The sequence below is a fragment of the Capsella rubella genome, unplaced genomic scaffold (assembly GCF_000375325.1).
Source record: "Capsella rubella cultivar Monte Gargano unplaced genomic scaffold, Caprub1_0 scaffold_8, whole genome shotgun sequence".
NCBI classification, from domain to species: Eukaryota; Viridiplantae; Streptophyta; class Magnoliopsida; order Brassicales; family Brassicaceae; genus Capsella; species Capsella rubella.
This window is the reverse complement of record NW_006238916.1, coordinates 5,536,540-5,558,816: the sequence shown is the minus strand read 5'-3', so window position 1 is coordinate 5,558,816 and position 22,277 is coordinate 5,536,540. Positions and strand designations below refer to the sequence as shown.

At 35.3% G+C, this 22,277-nt stretch overlaps 5 protein-coding genes, 1 long non-coding RNA gene and 1 pseudogene across 9 annotated transcripts; 3 read left to right on the top strand and 4 right to left on the bottom strand.

The window, feature by feature from the left end:
• The first annotated feature begins 1,127 nt into the window (after positions 1-1,127).
• On the top strand, positions 1,128-2,672 carry LOC17876538 (60S ribosomal protein L13a-4). Its single transcript, XM_006281049.2, has 4 exons — positions 1,128-1,431; positions 1,640-1,756; positions 1,853-1,940; positions 2,386-2,672. The coding sequence occupies exons 1-4, from the start codon at positions 1,160-1,162 to the stop codon at positions 2,527-2,529; spliced, it is 621 nt and encodes a 206-aa protein (XP_006281111.1). The 5' UTR covers positions 1,128-1,159; the 3' UTR covers positions 2,530-2,672.
• A 1,070-nt stretch (positions 2,673-3,742) lies between these two features.
• Positions 3,743-5,470, top strand: LOC17876810 (annotated as a pseudogene).
• A 2,248-nt stretch (positions 5,471-7,718) lies between these two features.
• LOC17876720 (probable LRR receptor-like serine/threonine-protein kinase At5g48740) lies at positions 7,719-11,911 on the top strand. Its single transcript, XM_006279811.2, has 16 exons — positions 7,719-7,915; positions 7,999-8,539; positions 8,639-9,090; positions 9,167-9,284; positions 9,369-9,437; positions 9,531-9,599; positions 9,677-9,745; positions 9,825-9,896; positions 9,979-10,047; positions 10,126-10,355; positions 10,436-10,641; positions 10,785-10,911; positions 11,016-11,084; positions 11,171-11,360; positions 11,447-11,579; positions 11,670-11,911. The coding sequence occupies exons 1-16, from the start codon at positions 7,846-7,848 to the stop codon at positions 11,886-11,888; spliced, it is 2,703 nt and encodes a 900-aa protein (XP_006279873.2). The 5' UTR covers positions 7,719-7,845; the 3' UTR covers positions 11,889-11,911.
• Positions 11,036-11,453, bottom strand: LOC111831541. The gene is made up of 2 exons (XR_002834646.1): positions 11,350-11,453; positions 11,036-11,181 (listed from the first exon to the last, which is right to left on the bottom strand). It is a non-coding gene; the product is annotated as an uncharacterized LOC111831541 (long non-coding RNA).
• A 3-nt stretch (positions 11,912-11,914) lies between the features above and the next one.
• Positions 11,915-14,096, bottom strand: LOC17876519 (pentatricopeptide repeat-containing protein At5g48730, chloroplastic). Its single transcript, XM_006280244.2, has 3 exons — positions 13,688-14,096; positions 13,065-13,471; positions 11,915-12,795 (listed from the first exon to the last, which is right to left on the bottom strand). The coding sequence occupies exons 1-3, from the start codon at positions 14,090-14,092 to the stop codon at positions 12,081-12,083; spliced, it is 1,527 nt and encodes a 508-aa protein (XP_006280306.2). The 5' UTR covers positions 14,093-14,096; the 3' UTR covers positions 11,915-12,080.
• Positions 14,097-15,206: 1,110 nt separating this feature from the next.
• Positions 15,207-18,794, bottom strand: LOC17875532 (protein XRI1). 4 transcript variants are annotated; one of them, XM_023777699.1, is made up of 10 exons: positions 18,648-18,794; positions 18,435-18,491; positions 17,270-17,328; positions 17,064-17,186; positions 16,842-16,978; positions 16,385-16,448; positions 16,194-16,296; positions 16,068-16,105; positions 15,902-15,985; positions 15,207-15,793 (listed from the first exon to the last, which is right to left on the bottom strand). In XM_023777699.1, exons 2-10 carry the CDS (start codon positions 18,455-18,457, stop codon positions 15,519-15,521), a joined length of 906 nt encoding a protein of 301 aa, XP_023633467.1. In that variant the 5' UTR covers positions 18,458-18,491; positions 18,648-18,794; the 3' UTR covers positions 15,207-15,518. The 4 variants fall into 4 exon arrangements, with proteins under 4 accessions (XP_023633467.1, XP_023633466.1, XP_023633465.1 ...); XM_023777698.1 differs by lacking the exon at positions 18,648-18,794 and having other exon boundaries at positions 16,194-16,293; positions 18,435-18,623; XM_023777697.1 differs by lacking the exon at positions 18,648-18,794 and having other exon boundaries at positions 18,435-18,622.
• A 2,235-nt stretch (positions 18,795-21,029) lies between these two features.
• On the bottom strand, positions 21,030-22,000 carry LOC111831988 (small ubiquitin-related modifier 1-like). Its single transcript, XM_023787939.1, has 3 exons — positions 21,508-22,000; positions 21,266-21,415; positions 21,030-21,178 (listed from the first exon to the last, which is right to left on the bottom strand). Exons 1-3 carry the CDS (start codon positions 21,622-21,624, stop codon positions 21,122-21,124), a joined length of 324 nt encoding a protein of 107 aa, XP_023643707.1. The 5' UTR covers positions 21,625-22,000; the 3' UTR covers positions 21,030-21,121.
• Between the last annotated feature and the right edge of the window lie 277 nt (positions 22,001-22,277).

Here is a 22,277-nt window from a genome sequence, read left to right as displayed (position 1 = left end):
CAACTGATTATCCTTCTCTAAGTTACTTTATTCTCTTATAATTATTTTTCATTGAAGGTATCAAATAGAACGAGTGTAAAAATCGCTTAGGTGTTGGACGGTAATATTAACAAGTGGTATACTTCATTCGATAATTCATAGGTACATTGAGATAATAAAACATATTATTAACATTGACTAGCAATTGTGTGAGATTATCGTAGCTTCTACGGAATATGGGAGGATAGAATTGAAAGATAATGTGGTTGTTATGATCAACCTATACGCTCAGAAAAACTCTCAAGGTGAAATCTTTTAGATTTTCATAAGGTGATTTTATTTTGTCTGAAGTCTTTGAAAATGCATTTCCTTGCCTTGAAGAAGAAACTCTCGGAGTAATCCCCTTGTGACTCATCTTCTTTCTTTATTGTGTTTAATTTTTGTAATGTTGCGGTCACATCTGAAGTTCTCTCTTGAGACACACTAAACTATTTTCTTTGCTTATATGAAATAAATGATATTCGTGGGGGAAAAATATACATTATGTAGATATATGATTTACTAATATTTTTGTAGGTTTTCTTTTTCATAGAAGAAAAATGATATTCATATTTTTAGTTACAAAACTAAATATATCAAAACTTAAATTTTGAAAACATATGTAGGAAAAAAAAATACTACTTAACTAACTATTCATGCAAACTCCCAAACTTTGAAATTTATGAAAACAAGACCAAGTACTGTAAGTCTGTAATATATCTATTTCCTTTCAATTTTATTTGTTTATTTGGTGTACTATATTCAAAATACTTAGTTGATTTAATCATTTTCCCCTTTTTATTGGTAATTTGATAATATATATCAATTTATGGCTTAAATACATCTATATAATTTAAAAAAAAATTGAAATAAGTGGTTCCATCTTGTTAAATCAGTTTTGATTTTAGTTTTTTTTTTTTTACATCAGTCGATTCTTAAACAAAATTATCCCAATATGTGATTATTTAGTCTCATGGACATGATCACAAATGGGCCTTTTTCCTCAAAGGCGAGAGCACCTAATTGATTAGGCCCATTATCAAAACGATCGCCAAAACCGAAACCCTAATTCGAAAAAACTCCTAAGAGTATAATTTCCTGACTGTTCTTCACCAGCCGCTCAAGCTCAACACAGACGAAAATGGTGTCAGGATCAGGGATATGTGCGAAGCGCGTTGTCGTCGACGCGCGCCACCACATGCTTGGTCGTTTAGCTTCGATCACCGCCAAAGAGCTTCTCAATGGTCAGAAGGTTGTCATTGTCCGGTGCGAAGAGATTTGCCTCTCCGGTGGACTCGTTCGCCAGAAAATGAAGTACATGAGGTTTCTTCGTAAGCGTATGAACACTAAACCTTCCCATGGACCTATTCACTTCCGTGCTCCTTCCAAAATCTTCTGGCGTACTGTTCGTGGGTTCGTAAAATCAATCTCTCTCTCATTTTCTCCGATTTGATTTTGGAATTTTACAGTTTATGGTTCATGCTCTTAGTTTAGGTCTTTGTGTTGATTCAATTCGTGATTGTAATCTTGAGATATCATGGAGTATTGATTTCAATTTGTGATTCTGTTTTTATGAAGTGAGTGATTCATAGTTGTTGTGATGTGTTTTTTGATTTTGAAGTATGATTCCACACAAAACAAAGCGTGGAGCTGCTGCACTTGCACGTTTGAAGGTATTTGAAGGAGTTCCTACTCCATATGACAAGGTCAAGAGGATGGTCATCCCTGATGCTCTCAAGTTTGTTCCTTTAACTATACTCTTTTGCTTTCCTCGCTAAGTTTCGTAAGTTAGGTACTTTTTGGCATTGTATTCATTGTCTTTGGCATTCTTCAGGGTCTTGAGGCTTCAAGCTGGTCACAAGTATTGTCTTTTGGGCCGTCTTTCTTCTGAAGTTGGGTGGAACCATTATGACACCATCAAGGTATTGTGTTGTTGGCGTCTTGTATCTATTGCTTTATAACCTGATTTGATTGTATGTACTAGTTAATATGAGCTTTGGAAATGATGAGAAGAAAGATATTTAGCTACTAGTGTCTAGGTTTGTAGTTTTGTTCAGTAAGAAGTGATTAGATAGTGAGACAAATCAATAGCTTTTCTCGTCTCCGTTGCTCATGAACCACTTTGATCGCTTGTACTAGTTGACATGAGCTTTTGTTCGTAAAGAAATGGTAGATAGAAGGAAAGTTTTTTAGCCTCCTTGACTAGGGTGATCACTTGTACAGTTGATGTGAGAGTTCATAATGATAGAAAGAAAGATACTTAGCTACTAAATTGTTTCTTAGTTTTGTTAAGCAATAGAAAGGAGAAAGATCATTATGTATGAGGTTTTGTGTGTAAATTAATGGTGTCTGATGTCTGATAAACAGGAGCTCGAGGCAAAGAGGAAGGAGAGAGCTCAAGTTGTTTACGAGCGAAAGAAGCAAATTAACAAACTTAGAGTTAAGGCCGAGAAGGTTGCTGAAGAAAAGCTCGGAGCTCAGCTCGATATTCTTGCACCAGTCAAGTACTGAGCTCATCAGTAGTAGTTTTGTGTTTGCATGTTTTTTGAGCGACCCAATTACTTTTTTTACTTTTACTTAGGTCTTGTATCGGAATTTGTACTCCTAACATTTTAGTTCTTGAGTTCTATTTATCTAATTATCGCGTAGCAAAATTCATTAGTTACAAAAGTTTGAAACAACGAAAATAAAACGCTTTCCAAAATATTAAAATTGTGGTAAAAATTAGAATAAAGGCTTGGGCATTCAGGATTTCTGGTCGGGTTTGGGTTATATAGGTTTAGGAAAATAGAAGTCATTGGGTAATTTTAGACTTTTTTGTTCGGTTTGGGTTTGGGTATGTTTGGGTTTGGATCGGTTTTGGGTTACAAAGTTTAGAACCCGATTACTATCCAAATTACCGGGTACCAAAAAAACCTTTTAATAATTAGATAAATTAAACAAATTTAGCAAAATATTGACATATGTAACAAATAAATTTGAGATATTTTGATTATTTTAGGTATTTATGTGTAAATTTAATTGATACATTCAAAACTGTAATTATAATATTAGATAACTAAATGCTATTAATATTATAATAATATTTTAGATATTTGTATATTGTTTGGATTTTATGGGTACTCATTTGGATAACGGGTATTACGCTAACCCTAACCCAAATCCACGGATTTACCAATATAAAATCCGGCCAATAGGGTTATTTAGACATACCCATATTTTATCCGAATCAATTTTTTTTGGTCAGATTCCAAAATTGGGTATTCGGGTTCGGTTTTTTTCCCCATCCATATGAAATTTTCTAGCAAATGTAATATGAAAATTAGTTTGGCCAAAAAAGGAAACGAATATACAAATTTTCAGATTGACAACAACAAAAACTTGGTAAGTTACTAGTTGGTGAGCCCAAATATGGCCCAAAAACACAAAAAGGGATATACCTAATCAGTTAGGTTAGTGCTGTGCCGTACTAATAGATCTCAATCTGATCATCCTGAACAGAGCTTGACGTTGAAGATTAAAACCTCTCCATCCAGATCTTCAGAGTCTCTACATTACGAAATCTGGTTAGCAATTATATTTGATACGACTCTGTTTAATTAACTATTAGTTTATTCGAGAAACTTGATACTCAAGGCGAATGAGAAAATCCAGTCTCGGTAAACTAGGTTTTTTTTTAACATATTCTAGATTATTTTCTTGACCTGTAAGCAAAGCAAAGACAATGTCAAAGAAGGTTTGTTCAATTTCGGAAAGTAGTATCAACGAGTTGCCTGAAGATTTGATCTTGACGATATTGTCATTCCTTCCGACAAAACATGTTGTGGTGACAAGTCTTTTGTCCAAAAAATGGAAATCTCTCTGGACAAAGGTGCCGAGACTCGAGTACAATGCTATGGATCACAAGGATTACACTAGCTTTGAACTTTTTATGGACAAGTCACTGCTGTCACATCAATCTCATGTACTAGAAAGCGTTTCTTTCAAAAATTATTGGGTAAATATAGGACAGTGGATTGATACAGTCTTTCGCCATCATCATTGCCACCTCCGCGAGCTTGAGATAGATGCTTCTGGTGCATATACCCCATTACCTCATGAGTTGTTTACTTGCAAGACACTTGTTGTCTTGAAACTCAAAGGTGAATTGATCAGAGTGGCAGATCTTACAACCGTCTCTCTCCCATCCTTAAAAACTTTGCACATTGAACACATGTCGGCTCTATTCAAGTATGAATCCCTTCAAATGCTTTTATCCAATTGCAATTATCTTACTGATCTCAAGATCACAGTGACATCATTTACTATCTATGTTTTCGAGTTCGATGTTTCTTGGTGCAAAACGCTTGTGGCTTTGAAACTCAAAGGTTTGACTGATGTGATCAGCATTTCTTCTCCTTCTTCTCGGTTCGGTCTCCCGTTCCTCAATACTCTGCATGTTACTCGCATGAAGAGCTTGAGCAATGATTCCTTCTGTCGGCTTTTATCTCATTGCCCTCTTCTTTCGGACCTAACATTGGATGAAAAGACCAGTCATGTTATGGTAGATTTGGATATAGCCATGCCTTGCTTACAAAGATTATCGATTTATATACCAAAAGTCTCCACAGTTTCTTGTAGTTCATTGGAACATTACATTCGAAACATTGTTACTATGGCACCTTCTTTAAGGTATTTCAGCATTCAAGTGGAGTTGTCGTATATTTATTCCCCCTTTTATATGAGGGTTAGACTTGAGGATCCATCAAAACTAGAGGTAAGTTCTTTTTTCATTCTATGTCGTTTCCTTTAACTATTATATCTTAGTTAACAACCATTACTATACATAAATGACAAATCACTTTATATTATATATTTTTAGTATACAAGTATCTTCCAACGGATTGTACAAGTGGAGATGAGAATATGTTGTGAAAGATCTCAGAAATTGCTTGTAGACTTGCTCCACTGTTCAACTAAATTGGTGTCTCTCAAGCTTGAGAATGTATTTAATTAATTTCTACCCATTTTTTCCTTTAGACTTTTGATTTTGAGTACATTACATTTTCATTGATTACCCTTTTTTATTTGTGTTGGCAGGTCTATAAACTAAGTCCTATATACACATGGACTTGTGTTCCGGAATGTTTGTTGTCTAGCCTTGAAGCTTTAGAGTGGAGAGGATACACAGGGAGAGACATGGATAGAGGTTATATGAGCTATCTCCTGAAGCATGCGCTATGTTTGAAAACGGTGCATGAGAATCTTCTCTGACGACATAAAAGATATGCAACTGATAGTGGAGGACTTAGCTTCTATGGAAAGAGGTTCCAAGTCATGTCAAGTTGTGGTCAAGTAGTTGAGATTGCTATTTGTAATCTTGCGTGCTTTGTTAGAAAAACACATGATATATACAATGCTTTATAAGAAGTTAGGAAGACATGATGAGATGTTTCAGATCATATCACGTAAATTGGGGCATAATAAGTGTAGCATAGTTGAAGAACATAATTCACACTATTCGAAGCAAATTCGTTGTATCATTACACTAATTAATCTATTGTAACGTAACTAGGGTTTTAACATCTATATATATATATATATAGTGTATTGCTTGACCTAAGCAGAGACCATGTCAAAGAAGGTTTGTTCGACTACGAAAAGTAGAATCAGTGAGCTGCCTGAAGATTTGATCTTGACGATATTGTCATTCCTTCCAACAAAACATGCTGTGCTGACAAGTCTTTTGTCCAAAAAATGGAAATATCTCTGGACAAAGGTGCCTAGACTCGAGTACAATGTTTACCATCACAAGGATATCACTAGCTTCAAACGTTTTATGGACAAGTCAATGCTTTCACATAAGTCTCATGTTCTAGAAAGCATTTATGTCAAATTAGATTGGACGAGAAACATTGGACCGTGGATTAGGACAGTCTTTCGTCATCATCATCGCCACCTCCGCGAGATCGAGATAGTTTCTGTTGCATATCTGTTCCAATTAGTATTACCTCATGAATTGTTTACTTGCAAGACACTTGTTTACCATCATACATACTAAATGAATTATTACACTTATTATTTTTTGAACAAACATACTTTACAACTAGAAAATTCTATTTGAGTCAAAGTGTATCATTAAACCCTAGACAACCATTTTGCACTCTATGCAGATACTTGCGCTCAAAGCAAGACCGGACAAGGATCATTCTATGGGATATATAGTGGTTATACTAAGTGTACACAACATCTACAAAGGCTTAGCCATCTTGCAACCCGGAAGCTCATGGAAGATTGCTTATTACAGTACCATCATTGGTATCATTGGATTGTTTGCGATTGTGATGGAGATTCTGCAATTTAAATATATATATATAGGGTTAATTATTTGTGGTGCAAGAAATCTGAAGACAAAGAAGCTAATCAGACTCCTTCCATTGATGTCTAGTTTTTAAGGTTGTCAAGTATTATTATGAGAGTTGGGTGACGGTTAACACGGATGGGGCTTCAAGGGGAAATCCGGGCAAGGCAACGGCGGGTGGGATTATTCGCAATGCAGATGGTGAATGGCTAGTGGGATTTTCCTTGAATATAGGCCTTTGCTCGGCTCCGTTAGCGGAGCTTTGGGGGGAGGGGGGTTATTACGGGCAGGTGTTAGCATGGGAACACGGTTGGAGGCGGGTGGTTTTGGAAGTGGATTCGGTTTTGGTGGTGGGTTTTTTACAGTCAGGGGTTCCAGAGATGCATCCGCTTTCTTGGTACGCTTGTGCCACGGCTTTATTTCAAGGGACTGGTTAGTCCGGGTGACTCACGTGTATAGGGAGGCTAATCGTCTTGCCGACGGATTAGCTAACTATGCGTTTACTTTAGATTTTGGTATTAAAGTTTTTGATTTTTGTCCGGATGAAGTTATTCCGGTTTTGTTGGATGATATGAATGGGCGATCGGTCCAACGGAATGTTAGATTGTAATTGTTTTTTCGGTTTGAATAAATTATAGGAGACTTTTCCATTACCAAAAAAAAAGTATTATTATGCTCTTGTTTTGTGTCTTTACATTGTTAATTATTATGACTATTTTTCCATTCTTACTTGTAGAAGAGTTTTTCCTTTTTATATAGTTCTTCCTTGAATAATCAAACATGACTTTTTTTTAATACTCTTAGTTTGATTTTACATTGGTAAGACTTTGGATTTTTTTTTCCTAAGTACGTAATAAATTTTGATAGAAAAATAAGATATTTAATAGAAAATTTTAAGGTTTACAAAAAAAAAAAATAAAAAAAAAAATTAAAAAATTAAAGATAATTTTCAAACGACTTTGCGTAATGAACTTTATGCTTTCTAAATCACTAATTAGCTAGTATTTATTTATTTTTCCAAATTCTTGGAGATTTTTGTATATAAACGATTTGTCCAAAAAAGTTTTGCTTTATGAGAAAGCTTAAGGAGGGTGCAATGAGAGGATTAATGTTGAAGCCAAGCAAAACGTAATATCATTGCATTTGAAAAATTCTCTCTCAAGCATCATTCTCATAATCATAATTCTTAATAATTGAGCAAACAAAATCTCAGTTACATATTTGACACTATCTCTCATCACTTGTATTTTTTTTATGTGATATGTAAGGAAGACTCAATAAAACATTCACTGTAGTTAAATTGTTAATTAGATTATTAAGCTGAACCATACTGTTAGTGAATTATGACCACTGAGTAAAGTACCTACGAGTCATCATCATTGACATCTTCATGTATATAAGTCTTGATTCATATTTCATACACATTACAAAGAAACGAGAGAACAATTAATTAACATATGTTCTTCAGATTTCACTCAGGAAACTAGATGATGCTCTTTTGGCTCGATTTGATTTTGTTCAGTGGCTTTTGGGTGTTTGGTTTCTCCAATCCAGATGGTATGCAGATTCTAGACTTTGTCTCACATTATTTCTATTCCTTTGCTTTCAACTGTTTGATTTGAATCTTTGTCATGGAACAGGTTTCTTGAGTTTGTCCTGTGGTGGCTCAAGCTACACTGCGGCTTATAACATCTCATGGGTTTCAGACAACGATTATATCGAAACGGGTAACACTAGCACGGTTACATTCATCGACGGGAACTCTACTTCCAGTGTTCCCATCAGATTCTTCCCGGATTCTCATGATCGGCAATGTTATAAGGTACCTGTGACAAAGAAGGACTTGTCCTCTGTTCTGATTCGGGCGACATTCGTTTATAGAAACTATGATAGCCAGAACAGTCCTCCAGCATTTCATGTCTCTCTTGGAAGGAGTATAACTAGTATTGTTGATCTTAGAACCAATGATCCTTGGATTGAAGAGTTGGTTTGGCCGGTGAACAATGATTCTCTTTTGCTTTGTTTGCTTGCGATTAAAGGGAGAGGCATTCCGGTTATCTCTTCTCTAGAAGTACGGCCACTTCCTCTAGGTGCTTACAGAAACAGCCTGGACGGTTCAGCCAATGTCATTCTCAGGAGAAGTTACCGAATCAATAGCGGATACACAAATGGTACTATCCGGTATGAATTCTCAGGCTCTGCACTTGATCACTTTCTCTGACCAGTTCCTTCTTTGGTGTGGCTTGTTGAATTTTCTTGGTGTTCTTTGTTGAATGGCAGGTACCCTTTGGATCCGTTCGATCGAATATGGGATCCGGATCAAAGTTTTGCACCGTTTCACGCCTCTTCGAGTTTCAGTAGACTCACAAAACTGACTTCCTTCAACATTTCTGAGAATCCGCCAGCTTCTGTTCTGCAGACTGCAAGGATTCTTGCTCGCAAAGACAGTCTATCGTATACGCTTTCTCTACATACACTAGGGGACTACTACATTATCCTGTACTTTTCTGGGATACTCTCACTCTCCCCTTCTTTTAGTGTGATGATCAACGGTGAAGTCAAACAATCTGATTACACAGTAACCAGTTCAGAAGCTGGTACTTTGTACTTTACACAAAACAGAATCAGAACGTTAAACATCACCCTCGGCAAAATCAAGTTCAATCCTCAGGTGAACGCTGTTGAAGTGTATGAAATCCTCCAAATCCCTCCTGAAGCTTCTTCTACCACAGGTACTCTCTGCTGATTTTGCCTGGATAGAGAAAATTCCGCCAGAGCCAAAGTTCACCTTTTAAGTTATATTTGCAGTTTCAGCACTTAAAGTCATAGAGCAATTTACCGGGCAAGACCTTGGATGGCAAGACGACCCATGTACCCCGTTACCTTGGAACCATATAGAATGTGAAGGAAACCTTGTTACATCATTGTAAAACAACATATCCTTATGATACCCATTGCATTCAACATTTCTTGATCTCAGCTCATATTTTTTCTTATTCTGGCTGTCCAGGTTTCTTTCAAAAATCAACCTGAGGTCTATTAGTCCAACATTTGGAGACTTACTCGATCTTAAGACACTGTAAGTTAGCAGTTCTTCAACCATTTTTCTAGCGTCTCATGTTTACATGTGTGATGTGTGTTGTCTTGAGTGTTCTCCACTTCCCTCCCACAGCGACTTGCATAATACATCACTTACTGGTGCAATACAGAATGTAGGCAGCCTGCAGCATCTCCAGAAACTGTAATACTCGTCCCTTGAACGTTAAATTATTTTTTAGGCCTCCTGTAGTATTCAAAAGCTTCTGACGGTTTATCCAGGAATTTGAGCTTCAATCAGTTGAAATCTTTTGGCTCAGAACTGGAAGATCTGGCCAACCTTGAAGTTCTGTAAGTGATATTATACTGAGAATTTCTGGATATACGTTCGTTCTTTCTGGAAATTTTAAAGGATTCCTCCATTTCTCAGGGACCTGCAAAACAACAGCTTACAAGGATCAGTTCCTGAAACATTAGGAAAACTGGAGAAACTTCGTCTCCTGTAAGTAAACACTAAGTTCAAGAAGTAGCTTATACGTTACCATATTCACACAAGGAAGGATATATTCATTACTTCTTCTCAGGAATCTAGAAAACAATAACTTAGTAGGCCCCTTGCCACAATCTCTCAACCGAACGGGTCTGGAAGTCAGGTACACAATTTCCATCTCCGCATTTGCTAACAATATTTTGCTTGTGTTCCTAGCATTACTGAATTGCTGTTTTATCAGGACAACGGGAAATCCATGCCTTTCGTTTTCTTCGTTATCATGCAACAATGTGTCTTCAACAATTGACACACCACAAGTCACTATCCCTATCAATAAGAAACACAGGAAGCAGAACCGAATAGCGATCTTGCTTGGAGTTTCTTGTGGAGCCTTGTTTGCCACCGTCCTCGTCTTTGTTGTCATATCGATCAGGATGAGGAGACAGAGAAACAAAGAGAGAGATATAACCAGTATGGGAACAATGCTTTCTCTTTTGCCCCCACAAAGTTGTCGCTTTATGATTCTTACAGTATAACAAAATCTGTATCAGGAGCACAGCTGAAGATGCAGAACTGGAACACTTCAAGAATCTTTTCTCATAAAGAGATCAAGTCAGCTACTAGGAATTTTAAGGAAGTAATCGGTCGTGGAAGTTTTGGAGCTGTATACCGTGGAAAACTACCAGATGGAAAACAAGTTGCGGTCAAAGTGCGATTTGATAGGACTCAACTTGGAGCTGATTCTTTTATCAACGAGGTTAAGCCCCCACAATGTCCTCATAACTTACTGTCCATATCTGAATGTCATGCATTCTTAATACCATGACCAATGATGCATTCATCTTTAGTGTTATGAGTGCTGAGATCTAAAAGTCTCCCTTTGTACTGTCAACCTTCTAGGTGCACCTTTTGTCTCAGATCCGCCACCAAAATCTAGTATCCTTTGAGGGCTTCTGCTACGAACCAAAACGGCAGATACTGGTGTATGAGTATCTGTCTGGTGGATCATTAGCTGATCATCTTTACGGTATGCAAATCTTTAAGTATCGATAACAATAGCTCATCATCATCCTTTATCAACGTGATATTCCTCTCGAACCTATAGCTTTTTGTGCTATCTTGCTTCACCAGGTTCACGTACCAAAAGGCTGTCAATGAACTGGGTTTCAAGACTAAAAGTTGCAGTTGATGCTGCAAAAGGTACATCTTTAACATCTGTAATTGGTATCATCATACTAAAACAACTTCTTTTGGCGGGTAGTAACATTTTTGTCTTCTTCATGAAGGATTGGACTACCTACACAATGGAAGTGAGCCGAGAATTATACATCGGGATGTAAAGAGCAGTAACATACTTCTGGACAAGGATATGAACGCAAAAGTTTCTGACTTTGGCCTGTCAAAACAATTTACAAAAGCAGATGCATCTCATGTTACTACTGTTGTTAAAGGCACTGCAGGCTACCTTGACCCTGAGTAAACTCTTCTACAACTTCTCTCCCCATTCATGAATGTATTAATAGCTTGCTTAGCTTATCAGTAATCACACTCTTTCATTTCAGATATTACTCCACCCTGCAGCTGACAGAGAAAAGTGATGTCTATAGCTTTGGTGTGGTCTTGTTGGAACTCATCTGTGGAAGAGAACCCTTAAGTCACTCAGGATCACCAGATTCTTTTAACTTGGTCTTATGGGTGAGAGAAACATGATTGTCCTTTTTTCTCATCTCCCAGTATTTTCAAGTATGCAGTGTAGTTATAAGATCAAAATACTGAAAAATGCAGGCTAGGCCAAACTTACAAGCAGGAGCATTTGAGATTGTTGATGATATCTTGAAGGATACATTTGATCCAGAGAGCATGAGAAAAGCTGCTTCGATCGCTATAAGATGTTTGGAGAGAGATGCATCTGGCAGACCGTCTATTGCAGAAGTTTTGACTAAACTGAAAGAAGCGTACAGCCTTCAACTCTCATATCTAGCTGCTTCAGCACATACAGACTGATAACACACCACAAAGGCACAAACAAGAGTACAAAGATATACTTCGTTACAAAATTTTGTTTTTGTTTGTGTTACAAAGTTTTGTAAGCCAACTCAAAATGTATTTACTCTCATACTAACTACCTTCTATCATTAGAACAAAGATATGGATACAAGAAATATATATACCAGAAAATTGAGCTATATTCCTCCGCTAAAAATCCGGCTTCCTCAACACAACTTGGGCTTCACCAACAGAGTCAACAACACCATGAAGTTCCTTTACATGGGTAGTCATACCACTAATTCTATAAGCCTTAACCATTGTCCTGTATGTAACCTTATCAGGTTTAAATCCTTTCTTCTCCATGAGTTCGAGAACACCTTTCATCTCTGCAAACTTTTCCATCCTCCCATAGGCATCAACCAGACAGTTAAAGAACACGAGGTCTAACCTTATGTCTGAGTTCTCAATGAAACGCAAGACTCCCCCAAGTTTATCAGCTTTACCAGCACGCCCATAGGCACGAACAAGAGAGCATAGTGTAACACAGCTTGGTTTAATTCTCTCTGATTGCATTAGTCTAAATAAGTATTCCATTTGTTTTAAGTCTCCTGCCCTCCCAAACGCGTCAATAACCACATTGTAGGTGACTATGGTCCATGAAAACTGATACTTCTGCATGTATTCCATCACAGCACTCATCTTCTTATAATTTCCTGATTTTCCATATGAATCAAGGAGGATATTGAAGGTTCTGATGTTGGGTTCAATCCCAGAGCTCTGGAACTTCTCATAACAATTCTCCATCATTTCTATTTGTCCATTTCCCCCAAAGGCTCTAAGAGTAGAGTTCATGGTCCAAGAATCAGGCTTGCAATCGTCCTCCCCAAGCATTTGGATAAGTGTTGATTCCATCTCCACAAACCTTCCAAAACAAAAGAAATATATAAGTTCATGGATGCTTTGAACTAAAACATGATAACTGAATCCTTATCATTGTTAAATTCAAGTAATCACTCCATCCTAGCATGTGTAAAGTTCTCGGTTGAATGAAATTAACGAAAACGGGAATTTAAACATTTCCTTTTCCACATAAGTCAAAATATTTGCAACCACGAAACATCATATGGGATGGAGTGAGTGTAATCGATAAAATAATAAAAGTTCAAAAGGAAAGGGCAGGGTGCTAAGTACATTTTTGCTTTCCCATATGCATCGATGAGAGTATTATATGTGATTGTATTGGGTCTAATACCCTGTCTTCTCATATCAGAAAGCAAATCCTGAACCTTATCAAACGCAAAAACCTGAAGAAACGACTTAATGAGGATGGAATAGGTATGCACGTCCGGCTGACAGTTATGACTACTTTTCATACGTTCAAGAAGAGTAAACGCATCATCAAAGCGACCGCTCCTACTATACGCAGATAAAAGCGCAGTATACACTTCATGATTCACCACACAACCTTCATTAATCATTGCCTGAAAGAGCTCATGAGCCTTTTCCGGCTGTTTGCATTTTCCAAGCATCACAATAAGCTTTACATAGATGCCAACGTTTGGTTTATACCATAGCTGTTCACGCAATAGTTCAAACACCTACAGATACACCAACATTATCTTATAATCAAACTCACAAAACTCAAACACTTCACTCTAAAACCATTAAATTAGTCATCCTTTAACAGCATATTTCAAAATTCCTAATCACAATATACAATCTAAAGCTACTATAAGCATAATCAAACATAGTCAAATTCACTATCAATGCCAAAATCAAAAGTCTGAGATAATCTCGGAGAAGACGAAATCAACCTGAAGTGCAGATTCCCATCGGAGAGCTGTGATTCTTTCGTGAAGAGACTCAAGAACAGTCCTTGGAAGAAGCTTCTTCGAGCCTTTCTTCTTCTCGATTATAGCCTTTGTAGCTTCTCTTCTTAGTATTATCGATATGGCTTTCCTCGAAGCGATCTTCGTGTTCGTATCCTCCTTCGAATCTCTCTCATTCGCGTTCTCTGTATTCATCAGCCATTTGCTTTGCCTCGTATCTCTAATCGACAAGGAGGAAGTATTGTTGCTATAATCGGAAGAAATTGTGTGGTTCGGCTCGCGTGGGGAGATTGAGATACATCGTACTGTGAATATTCTCTCCGTCGGCCGGCGGTTAAACGTCGTCGGGAGCGGAGGCGCGTGGGGAGTGGAGGTGGAGAACGAAACCATTTGAACTATCCTCAAAGAAATTTCAAGGATCAGACATTTACTGGAAAAGGGAGGAAAAATTTGGGAATATTGTGGAATTTTATTGGGCCTTGTGGGCATCAGAAATTGGGCTTTGTAGTTATGGGCATTCGGATATCCGGTTTCGTATTGATTCAGTAGCCTCAGTACTTTTGGTATATAACTTTTTTTTTAGTCAAGTTCGTAAAAGTTTTTTAAGGCTCAAAGACTAGTTCTAGAATCCGGGAAGACTATGTTAAATTACTCGAATTTCGGTGGCGAATGCTACTCGAATTTAGATGGCAAGAATTATCTTTCATTACTATGTTAAACTATTCGAACCTTGGTAGACAATATTACTCGAATCCAGATGGCGGGAATTACCCCCTTTACTATGTTAAGTTTGTCTTTCTCTTTATTTCAAACTATATGCTTAACAAGTCACAATCTTATATCTCGCTTGCAATTTTATAAGAATATTTTTTTATCAAAAGAAGAACTAACAAAAATGTGTCACAAAATGGACTGTTCATATGCCTACTTTTAGAGAGATTCCTTGTGCTTTCTTATACACTAAAACCTATATAAAATAATAACCTAGAGATCTCCTTTTTTATTTTTACCTTCTTTTAGTTAAAAACAAATCCAAAAGTAATTAAGGTTTAAGCCCATCATTTACATACGACAATATTTTAAAAATAAAACACGTGTAAACTAACATGGTAACTCCTCAATTAGCTATTAGTTTCACCTTACTTCATCACCTTCTCCGCTCATAAATTCTGATGAATCTTCATTGAAAATACTCTTTCATTGGTCGGAATCTCTTATTCAAATATCTTCACGAAACCTTGTTATTGATTATCCTTAAATCTCAAATATTCAGATGTTCTCTGAAGCATACATTATAACTTCACTTGGGTTTTTGTATTCAAGAGTTCAGCCGAAGTTTTAAGACCTTGTTTAGGGTAACAAAGAAGACTCTTAAAACTCCTTTCTTGACTCCAACATTTCACAAAATTTTGATGGAAAACTAAGACTTGCTTCTTCTACTTTATATAGCAGTCCAACCAGAGAGACTTGGAGACATAAGAGAGTTTTTGGCTTCAGTTTCAGATAACATTAAGAGCAAGGGACTTTATACAAACAAAAAGTATCCTACCACATTGGTTACAGATTGATCCTTAAGCTCTCTTTCTTACTACAGATACCAAAACGAAACAAGAAGATGATTTTATAATAAGATCTTGAAAGAGTATTTAGCCGCTGTACTGATAAAGGCCCTTTGACTGGAACTATATCCGACAAAAAGGATTTAAGGGCCTCTGAGAATAAGGCAAAAAGTTTCAAAGTTGTTTTTTTTTTTGCAGCGAATATAAAACCTTAGATACTTCTATCAGCTTATCACGACCAATTACTTAACTTTGCTTTAGCCTCTTGTCCTCATAATCGTTATGCTTCCTTTGCCTCCTTCGGTGCGGATTTTAGTCTTCCCTACAACAGGTTTCCCAGAGAATGCTGAAGTTTGGATCACTACAGGCTCTTCTATGTGTTCCTTTGGTTTCGCTGGCGGATTTCGGATTTTCTGGTTTATGTCCTTGAGAGTCATACCACCGTGAACTCCGCATGGTTTGATGAATGCAAATGGATAGATGATGGAAGATGGTTGCTTTGAAACCGGCCTTGAAAAAGATTTCCTACCTGCTATTACCACTTTAAAACATTAGTAATAGTGTTGTGTTTTCTCATTTTGTTGCAAAATCAGTGTGTAACTACGAGACCAAATTTTGACTAAATCATTGTATGTTTTACCTTTGAAGATAACATTTGGAGAAGAACGAGTAACAGGCCGCTGAACTTTCCGGGTTTCTGTTTCTGGTGGCACATTTAGATACTCTGCAACAAACACAGGGATGTTTAGCAAGAAAAGCCAGAGCTAGAGCTAGCTAAGGGAGAGACCAAAACAACGAAATCTGACCTGAAATGTCTACTTGGACATCAGGTGAACCAAAGTTTCTGAGATAGAACAACAATTGTTATCAGTTAATGAAGCAAATGGTGCTACTAAAACATGAGATAAGTAAAAAGAAATGTCAAAACGTACAAGTCATCAGGTAGGGTTGGAGTCTCAGCATCATTTAAGCATTCAGCGTACCACTCTTCAGCATACAGATCAAGGCCCTCGAAGCTTGAGGCAGAGGCGTCTTCTGAAAAAGAGACGATGTTTTGTTTGAAACTTTGAATGGAAAATGCTTTGGCCAGATTGAGTTAGAAGAATTATAAGAGAAGCCTAACCTGAAAACCCTTCTATAAGCTGAGACCCTTCGGGTAAAAGCTCATCAAATGTGTCATCTCTAGCCTGAACATGCATAGAAGAAATATCAATCAAAGCATTAAAGATAGCATCAGAATCTTATACAGCCTCCTAGCTATCAATGTTACTTAGATAATAACTTGCCCCAGTAAGTATATAACAATTGAACGAGGCAGTCAGATACCAAGAAGCTCGAACTTGTTCTAGGTGTAGTAGAAAAATGTGTATGAAACGAAACTGATTCCCATTTGAAAACGTTTGTAATGAACATGCATTCACAATTCAGTCCATATGCAGTCTGTGTGATATTAAATGATTGATATCCTATGTATGCATCCTTAAGTGAGCAATGAGTTTGGATATTAAGAATATATCTGCAATATATCTGTGGGCATTCGGTGCATAACCTAAGACAAGAAATGGGGTTTGTGTACTCACGCTTGATTTTAAGATTGCAGAGAAACTCTCACTGCTGAAAAGGGATGTTTCAGGTTGGTCTTCAAATTGTAACATCCGACGCCTCTTCAAAGCAGAGCGTGTCTCACTATGCACTTCCAGTTTCCTGTTTGTATCATCTGAAAGCAGACTCTTTAGATTAGAAACCATCACTAAATAAACATCAGAAAGTAAATTAACGACATGAAAAAAAGAAAGCACAACCTGTGGTGACATGATAACTCAAGTCGCTACACGCCTTCACAGGAGTGGTTTCATCATCAAACATGTACGAGTGATCTTCTTGGTTCAATGCGACTTCAGTCATTGTGCAATCAGGCACATCCGCTGTAGTTAAAAGAGAACAATTCAATCATACTTGTCACAGTGCTGTAAACTGTAAAGAGTTGATTAATGAAAGAGAAGCTTACAGTAATGAGACTGTGGTTGGTGATTATACTCCTCAATTTGCCAGTTCCATGAAGTGCTACTGCAAATTTTTCACACATTACATAAATCAAACCCAGAGTACACTTACATGTTTACTAATCTAGTCTACTTGAAAGCTGAAAAGCCTCAAACAATAAGCACACATATCTACCATCAACTAAAACTATGGTACATTGCAAAAATCAAGCTGGATCACAACATCCTAAACATGAATCATGACCACTGTCTAGTGTAAAGACTCGAAAACCAAACATAAAAGACCATTTTAACGAAAAGCTTCAACCAAAGAGCATACATATCTACCAGCAAATCAAACTATAGTACATTGCAAACATCAAGCTCAATCACAACACCCCAAACATGAATCCTGACCACTGTCTAGTGAAAAGCCTCAACCAAAAGCACACATATCTACCAGCAACTCAAACTATGGTACATTGCAAACATCAAGCTCAATCACAACATCCCAAACATGAATCCTGACCACTGTCAAGTGAAAAGCCTCAACAAAGGAGCACACATATCTACAAGCAACTCAATACTATAGTACATTGCATACATCAAGCTCAATCACAACACCCCAAACACGAATCCTGACCACTGTCTAGTGAAAAGCCTCAACCAAAGAGCACACATGTATACCAGCAACTCAAACTAAAGTACATTGCATACATCAAGCTCAATCACAACACCCCAAACATGAATCCTGACCACTGTCCAGTATAAAAACTCAAAAACCAAACATAAAAAAACAATTTTAACGAAATTTAAGGAGTTTAGTAAAGATCTGACAAGCCAAATAAAAACCCAAATCCGAAATGATTGATTGAAACATTAAATAACCCAAACATTTCATTAACAAACACCCCCAAAAACATCTCTTAAACTCACAATTAAAGATCAAATCCAACATTTTCATCCTTCGCCATTAAACCCACAAATCAAATCAAACCCACAAATCAAATCAACGATTACAGTCAAACCCAGACAAAGCGAACACACGAATCAGACTAAACATAGCACAAAAAACCCACAAAATCGAAGAATGCGAAACGAACTAAATCAAACCCAAACCCAAACACACAAAAACAAAATCAAAATCAAAAACAAAAACCAAATCGAGATAAAACAAAGCAGCAAAAATACCGATCGTCATCTCCGTAATCCATCGATCTTCTTCTTCTTCTTCTTCCTCCGAGATAACTAGCCGTTGCCCAGAAAATGTAAAACACAAAACAAAAATCAACAATACGAACAAAAAAAACATGCACGCTCCTCCAAAGAGAACCCAGAAGACTCAAAACCATATATATATCCAAAAAAAAATAAAAAAAAAATACAGTTTTCTCCTTCACTGACCTGTGTGTGCTCGAGATATGTGCTTAGTGCTTTACTGCTTAAAACCCAGAAAAGAAAAAAAAAAATCTTAAAAGCGGCGAGTTTCTCTCTCTAGGACACACACACACTAGTCAATATATTTATACTACTCTCTCTCTCTCTCTTTCTCTGTGTCTCTATTTATGAGGAGAGAGAGAATTGCAAGAGAAGCTTTTTTTTTTTTTCTTTTTTTTTTTTCTTTTTTTAAAGAAGAAGACCATTGCGAAGCACTCTTTCTAGTTTCTCGTTTCAATGTCGTCGTGCTTCCTCTTTTCTCGCGATTTTTTTTTTCTTTCTTTACTTAATTAGTAATTACATTTTGCAATTATTATAATACTAATCATCACTTTTATTTTGGGATATGACTCTTTTTAGATTTAATTTGACTTTAATTAGTGTTTTAATTTTGACTCTATGTTTATTAGTTATTACTACTTCGTTGAATACTGTTGATAATTGCAAGAAAGAATATATAGTTAGATTAATCAGATTTTTCTGAGTTAGTTGTTGTTACTAGTCACTGATTATGATGATGATGATGATGATACTGACATTATTATTGTCTCAATGTATATATATTTTTATAAATGAGTCTTTGTTATGATTTATTTACGACCTTATGTTATTAGTAGTGTTCGAATGTGTGTTTTATATACTCAATTTATTCAACTTTTGTTGATATTTTTTTTATAAATAATCTAAAAAGTGAAATACTTTGGAAAAAGGTTGGTTTTTTATTTTAGTTAATTTAATTGTTTTTTTTTAAGTTTTGGTTCTTAATATAATAGTGATAAAACTAGTTCTTATATGATTCAAACGTTAAAAACAAAAAAATCAACGCGCAATAAATAAAATATACATTTTGACGAATAATAACCAATAACGTTAAAATGTCATCATGTTTAAATAGAAAAATCTAAAATTTAACGTATATGCTTTTTTCAAATAAAAATATTAGACTCACGTTTTAAGTTCTTTTGAAAAAATCTAAAACATAACGTATATATATTGTTCAAATAAAAATATTAGACTCACGTTTTAAGTTCATTTTCGGATTTCTCAATGTAAATATTTTTTATGTATAAAAAAACTTTATTACTACTTCGTTGAATACTGTTGATAATTGCAAGAAAAAATATATAGTTAGATTAATCAGATTTTTCTGAGTTAGTTGTTGTTACTAGTCACTGATTATGATGATGATACTGACATTATAAATGAGTATTTGTTATAATTCATTTACGACCTTATGTTATACTCCCTCATTGTATTCAACTTTTGTTGAATTTTTTTTTAACTAAAAGTGAAATAAACTGTAGAATTTTTTTATATTTTAATTATTTTAATAAAAAATTTTGGTTGTTAACATAATAGTGAAAATATTATTTCTTATGTGATTCATACGTTAACAAAAAAAAAAATCAACGCGCAATAAATAAAATATACGTTTTGACGAACAATCACGAATAACGTTAAAATGTCATCATGTTTATATAGAAAAACCCAAAATATAACGTATATTAATTTCAAATAAAAATATTAGGCTCACGTTTTAAGTTCATTTGCGGATTTCTCAATGTAAATGTTTTTATGTGTAAAGAACTTTTTAAAAACCGTAAAATAGCCCGATAAAATAAAATATATTATCTACAATTGGATTTTTCATATGTTATGTGAAAAAATATGACATATAGTCTATTAATGATTCTTCATTCTCCATTTATTATATAGTTGGTAGAACATAACTCTTCTTCTCTTTTAAAAAATAATAATAATAATAATAAATTATTATGGGCTTTTGTCAGTTTCATATCTTTGGATTATATTCCCATTATATAAAGCTAATTCAGTAAAATTATAAATATCTGGACATTTTAATAATTAGAATAGTATTAAATGTGTTATAAACTAAGTTTATAGAAAAAGTAACTTTGATTTTATTTGTAACCTATGTAGCAAATGTCTTATATAAACAAATATCAAATACATGATCAGTCCAACACTTATGGTAGCCCAATCAAATATAATTCTTGCCCATTTCTACTGTTGTTTATTTTGGTTAAATGTCATCTAGCAATAATATTTAGTAGTATAGGTTGAAAAGTTTAAATGGATGATAAACATATAATCAGTCTTGATTCTACCATGTTTTTCCATTTTACCATTTAGATACAATGTGTATTTTATATTACATGAATCACCTAAAATCACATTTGGTCTCTAAGCCGATTATATGGATATGTGGACATAAACTTGACAAGCTCTAAGGATTCAAGAGAGTAAGTATCCATTTAAATTTAAATTTGCGTCTCTAAACAACAAATATGCGGTAAAATGAGGGGATTTGAAGGGGGGGGGGGAGGATTAGAGGGAAAAAAGATTCATAACTATATAAAATTTTTAAAAAGTAAAAAAAGCATAACATGTCATTGTAACAATATTTGTTACAAATCCAATCATCTCAACACCCAACCATCTATTGCTTCGATTTCATCTCCATTTTCCATATCAAACTGCATAAGTACATATCAAAAGATTATATCAAATTATGATTTTATCTTCTGACCAAGAAACATGACAGCAAAATTGGGATCAATTACCTCATGAGGTGTTTGCTCAGGACTGAGACGACGACCATAGGAGAAGAAAACAATGTTGTCGAAATCAAGATTATGAAGCTCATAGTAACACTTCATGATTTTTTTGAACCGCATGTTTCTTTTCATATTGAAGTATATCACACTAGCATCCTAGAATTTTACTAGCTTCAGTTTCACAATATCAAAAATAATAGTAATCTTGAGAAATTAAACAAAACAAAAGCAGATTTTTTTTTTCTAACCCGATACTCAAATCTTGTTTTCAGTACAATTCTCTTTTCTTCTTGATTGGATAATCCTCCTCCATTGTTGACGCTACTGTTAGCGTCATCGGTGATATCTGATCTTGTCGTCGACATAGTTCACTTTCTTCAAATTCTCTTCTGCCCTGTAGTCATAAAAGGAATTAATAGAGGTTTTACATGTTATATTCCTCATTAACGTTATGTTTCTTTGTATTCAAAACTTAAACCAATACGGTTCTCGTTTTATATCGAGTTTAACTTTCTCTACATGTATTATTTTGTTTGGAAAAATAAAGATTTCCCTAGCTCAGCAGTATTATCACATTTTTCATACAAAACTAGTCATATTATTCACAATGATTGTGTAATACGACTCAAATCCAAATCATCGAAACTAAATCGAAGACATAGAGAACTTATAACCCTATCAGAACTAATATAAATACACAATAAGAAAAAAATTACATTAAAGAAGAAAATTAACTTGCGTTTCATAGAAATAAATTAACTAAGATTCATAAAGATTCATAACTATATAAAATTTTTAAAAAGTAAAAAAAGCATAACATGTCATTGTAACAATATTTGTTACGAATCCAATCATCTCAACACCCAACCATCTATTGCTTCGATTTCATCTCCATTTTCCATATCAAACTGCATAAGTACATATCAAAAGATTATATCAAATTATGATTTTATCTTCTGACCAAGAAACATGACAGCAAAATTGGGATCAATTACCTCATGAGGTGTTTGCTCAGGAC

Coding starts and splice junctions, on each gene's coding strand:
- LOC17876538 (XM_006281049.2), top strand. CDS start 1,160: ATGGTGTCAGGATCAGGGATATGTGCGAAGCGCGTTGTCGTCGACGCG. Junction 1,432..1,639: donor TTCTGGCGTACTGTTCGTGG/GTTCGTAAAATC, acceptor TTGATTTTGAAG/TATGATTCCACACAAAACAA. Junction 1,941..2,385: donor ACCATTATGACACCATCAAG/GTATTGTGTTGT, acceptor TCTGATAAACAG/GAGCTCGAGGCAAAGAGGAA.
- LOC17876720 (XM_006279811.2), top strand. CDS start 7,846: ATGATGCTCTTTTGGCTCGATTTGATTTTGTTCAGTGGCTTTTGGGTG. Junction 9,438..9,530: donor TTACTCGATCTTAAGACACT/GTAAGTTAGCAG, acceptor TCCCTCCCACAG/CGACTTGCATAATACATCAC. Junction 10,356..10,435: donor CAAAGAGAGAGATATAACCA/GTATGGGAACAA, acceptor AATCTGTATCAG/GAGCACAGCTGAAGATGCAG.
- LOC17876519 (XM_006280244.2), bottom strand. CDS start 14,092: ATGGTTTCGTTCTCCACCTCCACTCCCCACGCGCCTCCGCTCCCGACG. Junction 13,472..13,687: donor GATGGGAATCTGCACTTCAG/GTTGATTTCGTC, acceptor GTGTATCTGTAG/GTGTTTGAACTATTGCGTGA. Junction 12,796..13,064: donor GCATATGGGAAAGCAAAAAT/GTACTTAGCACC, acceptor TTGTTTTGGAAG/GTTTGTGGAGATGGAATCAA.
- LOC17875532 (XM_023777697.1), bottom strand. CDS start 18,595: ATGGTTTTGAGTCTTCTGGGTTCTCTTTGGAGGAGCGTGCATGTTTTT. Junction 16,106..16,193: donor CCAACCCTACCTGATGACTT/GTACGTTTTGAC, acceptor GTTCTATCTCAG/AAACTTTGGTTCACCTGATG. Junction 15,986..16,067: donor TGTCCAAGTAGACATTTCAG/GTCAGATTTCGT, acceptor TGTTTGTTGCAG/AGTATCTAAATGTGCCACCA.
- LOC111831988 (XM_023787939.1), bottom strand. CDS start 21,624: ATGTCGACGACAAGATCAGATATCACCGATGACGCTAACAGTAGCGTC. Junction 21,416..21,507: donor AAACAAGATTTGAGTATCGG/GTTAGAAAAAAA, acceptor GTAAAATTCTAG/GATGCTAGTGTGATATACTT. Junction 21,179..21,265: donor CTGAGCAAACACCTCATGAG/GTAATTGATCCC, acceptor GTACTTATGCAG/TTTGATATGGAAAATGGAGA.